The sequence below is a fragment of the Canis aureus genome, chromosome 28 (genome assembly GCF_053574225.1).
Source record: "Canis aureus isolate CA01 chromosome 28, VMU_Caureus_v.1.0, whole genome shotgun sequence".
In the NCBI taxonomy this organism is placed as follows: Eukaryota; Metazoa; Chordata; class Mammalia; order Carnivora; family Canidae; genus Canis; species Canis aureus.
This window is the reverse complement of record NC_135638.1, coordinates 34,105,981-34,112,458: the sequence shown is the minus strand read 5'-3', so window position 1 is coordinate 34,112,458 and position 6,478 is coordinate 34,105,981. Positions and strand designations below refer to the sequence as shown.

At 48.9% G+C, this 6,478-nt stretch overlaps 1 protein-coding gene across 1 annotated transcript; it reads right to left on the bottom strand.

Moving 5' to 3' along the window:
- Nucleotides 1-706: 706 nt before the first annotated feature.
- On the bottom strand, nucleotides 707-5,996 carry PENK (proenkephalin). Its single transcript, XM_077876898.1, has 4 exons — nucleotides 5,901-5,996; nucleotides 5,747-5,803; nucleotides 5,165-5,305; nucleotides 707-1,683 (listed from the first exon to the last, which is right to left on the bottom strand). Exons 2-4 carry the CDS (start codon nucleotides 5,783-5,785, stop codon nucleotides 1,021-1,023), a joined length of 843 nt encoding a protein of 280 aa, XP_077733024.1. The 5' UTR covers nucleotides 5,786-5,803; nucleotides 5,901-5,996; the 3' UTR covers nucleotides 707-1,020.
- Nucleotides 5,997-6,478: the final 482 nt, after the last annotated feature.

The window sequence follows — 6,478 nt, the reverse complement described above, 5'->3', positions numbered from 1 at the left end:
GAGCTGGAGTGTAAAGGACATTGCTAGGGAGCAAGAAGAAGTTTGGGGTCTTCATTTTATTTTTTATCCTTAAACTGCTGGGCAACCTTGGTTCAACTATTTAACCTTCCTGGACTTCATCTGCATTTGTGACATGGGGCTAAATTATTTTGTATTTCTTACTAACTTCTTAAATACTTTGCTGAAGAAAACAGACATGCACCTCTGGATATAAGTGCAGATCTCCTTCTTTATGAGGGCACAGCTAGTTTCTCTATCAGGCTTTGGTTTTTCTTCCTGTATGTGATTTCCAGAAATGAGACTGGAAATATGCTGTGCTTTGCTCAGTGTGTTCACTCATCTAAGCTATGAGGAATTATTTTTTTAAAGATTTTATTTATTTATTCATGAGAGACACAGAGAGAGAGGCAGAGACATAGGCAGAGGGAGAAGCAGGCTCCCTGTGGAGACCCCGATGTGGAACTCGATCCCAGGACCCCGGGATCACGCCCTGAGCCAAAGGCAGATGCTCAACCACTGAGCCACCCAGGCGTCCCTATATATGTGGAAGTAAATTAAAAAAATGGTTTTGCAGCCTTGGCTGTTGGAAGAGAAGGAAGTCAGTGATGATGATTCTGTCCAAAGCTTCAGTGTCTTCAACTTTAGGATTTAGGTGGAAACCAGAAGGCGAGTGAGGACCTGGGAGAAGAAGAAACTTACAAAGATGTCATGCAGCTGGGGTAATGGGTTTATTGGATCTATTTACAAATAAGCAATTACTGGTGCTTTGTCAAAAATAAAGGGACAAGGAACAACAGCGATTGTAGCATGAAAATGACACAGCTGCAATAGACCAATACTGAGCATAAACACTGTCAAGAGAACACAGGACCTGAAGTGAGCACTTTCAGGTTGTATAGTTAAGTTATCCAGATAATACAGTCAGCTCTACAATGCAAGCAGTGCGCGATAGTAAGACACGATTGACCAGGGGGCAGAGGAAGGCTGGCTGGGGCCTGGGGTCACTGGCGGCCAATGGGGTTAAAATCTCATAAACCCTCCATATCTTTTCTCCATCTCAGGAACTTCTTTGGAGTAGCTTTCGCCTTCTTCGTCAGAGGGCAGAGAGTCGGCAAAGCGCTTGAGGAAACCCCCATACCTTTTCTGGTAGTCCATCCACCACTCGGGGCGACCGACTCTTCTCATGAAGCCCCCATACCGCTTCTGCAGCTCTTTGGCTTCTTCTTCCAGTTGGGGGCTTCTCTTTAAGGCTCTCATGAAGCCCCCATATCTCTTGCTCACATCTTCATCATCACTGCCCTCTTGGTGGGGGCCACCTTCTCGGTTCTCCCCGGTTCCCAGCAGCTCTTTGAGCAGGTCTGAGGAGTTGGCCAGGACATCCTCCTCCTCTCCGTTCTTCTTCATGAAGCCCCCATATCTCTTGGCCAGGACTTCCCCTCCATTGGCCTCTTCGTCTGCCTCCTGAGGATAAAGCTCATCCATTTTCTTCATGAAGCCTCCATATCTTTTCATGAAGCCCCCATACTTTTTGGCCAGTGCATGGCTCTCCTCCGGCTTGCTGGTCTCCCTGAGGGCGGTGGCACCATCTTGAGGAAGCTCCAGTTTGGACAGCTGCAGGAGCTCCTTGCAGGCTTCCCAGGTTTTGAGAGAGGGTAGTTTCCCTTCGCATTCCAGGGTGCAAGCCTGGGAAAAGAATTCTAGTTAGTGATACCAAGAGGCTTTTCGGATTTCATTAGGTAAAGGCATTTTCGTGAACCATTGAGTGTGTGCTTTGATATGGAAACTCTCATATAAAAAAGTAATTGCCATTTTCTTATCACAACTTTTCAGTATACCGAACAGGCAAGTCAATGGAAAGTGGAATCACTGTAGGTAATTAACTGAATTGAATTAGAATTTTTCTTTGAATTTTAACAGATTGTATCTCTGCCATGCCATTTCAATATTGTCAAAGACTTTTCCCACCCAATTTTAACTTAGATTGGCTGCCTGCACAATCTAATTTCACTGGATAATTTTCCATTGTTGATTGCATTTTGTTTGAGCTTTTTTCTAACCAAGAGGGAGAAATTTCTCTTTACCTAATTAGGAACATCAGCCCCAGATTCCTTCCATCTTCTTGTCTCATACATAAAATCAATACTAATAAGTTTTGTTTACTCTCTTGAGTTACTATTCTACCTTGAATGGCATCTAGTATTCCTGCAAACATTTTCATTCTTTTTTTTTTTTAAGACTTTATTTATTTATTCATGAAAGACACAGAGAGAGTTGGAGACATAGGCAGAGGAAGAAGCAGGCTCAAGCCTGATGTGGGGACTTGATCCCAGGATCCTGGGATCACGACCTGAGCCGAAGGCAGATGCTCAACCACTGAATCACCCAGGTGCCCTCAAACATTTTCATTCTTTGAAGGAAAACAACAGTTTCAAAGTAAATTGGAAAAGAAAGACATTCTAAAACTCATTTTAAGTCCTATGAATTATTTGGATTATAACATATTGATTTGCTTTCCCTCTCTCTTGATTGAAAACAGATTTAAACAGACTAAAACTGATTTAATCACCTTGAACCAAATGTTTGTAATGATAAGGTCTGATATGAAATTATCATATGCAAATGTTCACACATTATTCATGTTTGTTAGCATTTAGTTACAGGTATACAAAAAATTTTTCCCCCAATAGAAATCATATTATTTGATAAAATATATAATTCCTTCTTTTTATTATAAAATAATTAAATTCTAATCATTGTAAGATTTAGACTATATGTTCTAATAACCTTGTTAGGTTCTCTTCTACCGACAGATCATTTGGGTATGATAAAAAGAGAACTAATATTACATGATAATTTATAAAATCTATATAATATTTCTGGGTATTTCAGGGCTTTCGATAGTTGCTTGAAGTATACTTATAGAATTCAGGTTACAGACCCTTGATTTAGAAAAACCAGGTCCTTTCTTGGTATTTAAAATATATTGATATATTAATTTATATAAAATACACACATATTATTTTTACAATGCAAAAAAGCACTCTATTAGTGCAACGAAATTCCTTAGGGATCTTTAACCAGCTCTTAAAAATTATTTAAGAAAATTAAATAGATGCATATATAAAAATCTACAGATGATGCTGTTAAAATGATCCCATGTTATTCTTGATATCTAAGAAATAAAAATATCGTTAAAAATGCAAGATGTTCAGATGTCAATAACATTTCCATTCTAAAATGAAATGTAAATGATCTCTGTCAAAAATTACCACTCAATATTTTGTACAGTACTACCAAAAGGCTTCTTAATGTTGGGATTCCTTCAAAAAGAAATAATGACAAATAATTAGAATAAAACATTCACCCTAAAGAACTTCTGTTAATTTATAAGCTCCTATGCAGAGGCCCCTGGGTAGCTCAGAGGTTGAGCATCTGCCTTTGGCTCAGGTCGTGATCCCCGGGTCCTGGGATTGAGTCCCACATCCGGCTCCCTTCGAGGAGCTTGTTTCTCCTTCTGCCTATATCTCTGCTCTCTCTGACTGTCTCTCACGGATAAATAAAAAATAAAAAAGTAAAAATAAAAAATAAGCTCCTATGCATTTTTCGGTAATATTTATCACACTCTGTGTTCTATGGTCAAGATCGTATTACACAGTGAATTCAATATGGACATCAATCACGGCATGCTTGCTTAGCTTTGCATCCACCACAGAACCAAGTACAAGTGTCTTTCAGACGGTAGAGGCCCAATATTGGTTATGTTGCTTCTACATGGTTTTAGTCAGGCAATCTCATTTCTCATGTCTTCTGCATCTGAGCTGAAGTTCCAGAACTGCTATAATACCAACAACATAGTCATTAACAAAGCCTTTTGTCACAGAGAAAATAACAACCCTACATGTAAGCCCCAGAAAAACCAACCAGTTAAATCAGAAAGACAAAAGATAGATGAAGGGAATTATTATCCATAATAAAACTTACGATGCAGCATTTCATCACAGTTTAAATATAAAGCCCTACTATGTGTCCTCTCTTTAGTGCCATGTTAGTACCTGCACAGATGGAATGAAATGGATCAGGTAACTCAAATGAAACAAGGAAACGTTGAACCTGAAATGTACGCCTTGGGTTTTGTGGAATTCTTTCCTTAATTTTCATCCCTATTTTACGCATCTACTTCACAAAATTTCTTCAAAGGCTCAAATGAGGGACTTAACTCCTTGGGTTAATACATTATTCTCTACCTAGCCTTTTAAGTTATCATAGAATTTCAACAAATTGACAAGACAGTGCAAAGGAGTCATTGGAGGGGTAAGTTAAAATGAAGCTTCCTGGAGTCCCAAATTCAGAGATTCTGATTCAGTAGAGCACCTGGGGCAATTTAAGAGCACAGGGACTCTGATCAGAATATGAGTGTTCTCTTGTTCTCAGCTTCTCTCCCCGCCCTCCCCACAGCCCCTGACAGGTAGTTTATCTTTGCATTGTTGTCACCTCCTTGGACACTGGCCACCTCTCCTGTGCCTTTTTCATAGCCAAATTCAACTGCTGTCTTAGTGGCTATTACAAAAGTGCATCCAGGATAAGACAGAAGTTGAATTTCAGCGTCACTTGCTGGTAGGTAGGACGTGCTGATCTCTTTCTTTCCCGTCTACTGCGCACCCCGCTCCTCTCCCTTCCTCGGGATCCGGACCCTTTGCTCCAGGCTCTCTCTACCCACAGGTGAGGGTAAGGGCTTGCGTGATCTGAGGGTGGAAGGACTGGGGAAATGAAATCCAAAGAAAGATAACGAAATGTCACTGATATACTATGACACTAGTTGCAGGAAGGATGGGAGGATGGATTGTCTGGAAGGGGCTCTTGGTATCTGCCTTGGGACAGGTGGGGCGACGAGCTGCTCTCGGGGACATCTCGGGGCTCCTGCACCCCCGGGGTTAAAGCGAACTTGGTCTGGGTGGCGACACTGCTGCCCTCACCGGTCCCTGGATGGTCGGGGGTCCTGAGGCTGGGGGCTGGGGCGGGGCTGTGTCGGCGTCCGGCGTCCGGCAGCAGTGGGGCCCCCGCGTCGCCGGGGGTCCAGGCGGCGTCCGGCCCCAGCCGCGGCCCCAGCCCCGGCCCCAGCCCCGGCCCCAGCCCCAGCCCCGGCCCGGCCCCGGCCCACACTCACCAGGGGGTTGAGGTCGCTCGGGCGCGCCAGGCGGTAGCTGCAGGTCGCGCAGTCCTGGCCGCACTCCGCCCCCACGGTCGCCAGGAGCCCGGGGCCGAGCGCCAGGAGCCAAGCGCAGAGTCTCAGGAGCCGCGCCATGGGCTGCGGGGAAAAGGGGGCGCGAACTCCGAGCGTTCCGGGAGCAAAGCGGGTCCCACCCGGGGGCTGTGGAGCAGAAGCTCGCAGGGCCGCGCCCCCCTGAGCCGCTTCTGGAGTTGCCAGGGGCCCAGGTTGACGTTCCCCCCCGCCCCGCCCCGCCCCGAACCCGGGGACGCCCAGGCGCTCGGCTCGCTCCCTGGGCTCGCACCGCCTCGGGAGAACCTGGGGACAAAACCCGAATGCGAAGACCAAATGCGAGAGAACGGGCGCCTCCGGGGCGGGGTTCACCCGACTCACAAACCGGGGCCAGAAGAGAGTTGGGACACCCCATGCAATGAATGAAACGCCGGGGGGAAACCCGCAAAAACACAAAACGCGAAGCCGGAGCAGGCGGACGGCGCCACACGCGGGCAGCAAAGGCGCTGCTCGGACAAGTTCACTCACGTTGACGGCGACGCGGCGGCGCAGGCTGCTCGGAGACATCGGGTCCCGGGCTGTGCTCTGCAGGGGAGAGAAGAGGGCAGGTGTGAGCCGGCGGGCGCGGGCGCGGGCGAGGCGGCCAGGTGCGCGCCAGGTGCGCGGGCAGACCCGGCCTCACCGTCGCGGCCTCGGCGTCTGCGGGTCCGCGCCGTCCCGGGGCTGGCGGCCGCGGCAGCCACTTTATAATTAGCCCCGAAGCCACGGAGGCGCGCGCGCCCCAATCGCCGGCCGGCTGCCGTGACGCAGGCCCTACGCCAGCCCCGCCGCCCGCGCGGGAGGGGTCCGGCCGCCCCGCACCGCCCGGGGTGGGGGGCGCGCGGGGCCCGCTCGCGGCGGGGACACGCCCGGGCAGCGAGGCCGCGCGGGAGCCGTGGGATGACATCACATGCCCCCAGTGAGGTCGCCGGAATTGCTCTCCCTGGCGTTGCGGACTCCGGGGCGGGAGCCGGGGGGGGGGGGGGGGGGGGTCGCTGGGAGGCGCAGGTGCACGGACTCGGACTGCTGGAGCGCGCTGGCTAGTCCGCGAGCTAGTGGGCCTGCGCGGCCTCTGCCTCTCCCGGCCAGCGGGTGCTCGCGGGGGCGCTCGCGGGGGCTGCCGTCTGTCCCCCCGTCTGTCCTCACGGGGCTCCGCGTCCCTGCTGCAGGTTCTAACAGCGCTGCGCGCGTCCTGGGCGCTGTGAAGGGTTAAAGGAAAGA

Bases quoted from the DNA above. Each gene is read 5' to 3' on its own strand.
- PENK (XM_077876898.1), bottom strand. From the start codon at position 5,785: ATGTCTCCGAGCAGCCTGCGCCGCCGCGTCGCCGTCAAC. The intron at 5,306-5,746 runs GTGAGTGAACTT...TTTTCCCCGCAG, and splicing joins GCCGCCGCGTCGCCGTCAAC to CCCATGGCGCGGCTCCTGAG. The intron at 1,684-5,164 runs GTGAGTGTGGGC...TTCTTTTCCCAG, and splicing joins CGAGCGACCTCAACCCCCTG to GCTTGCACCCTGGAATGCGA.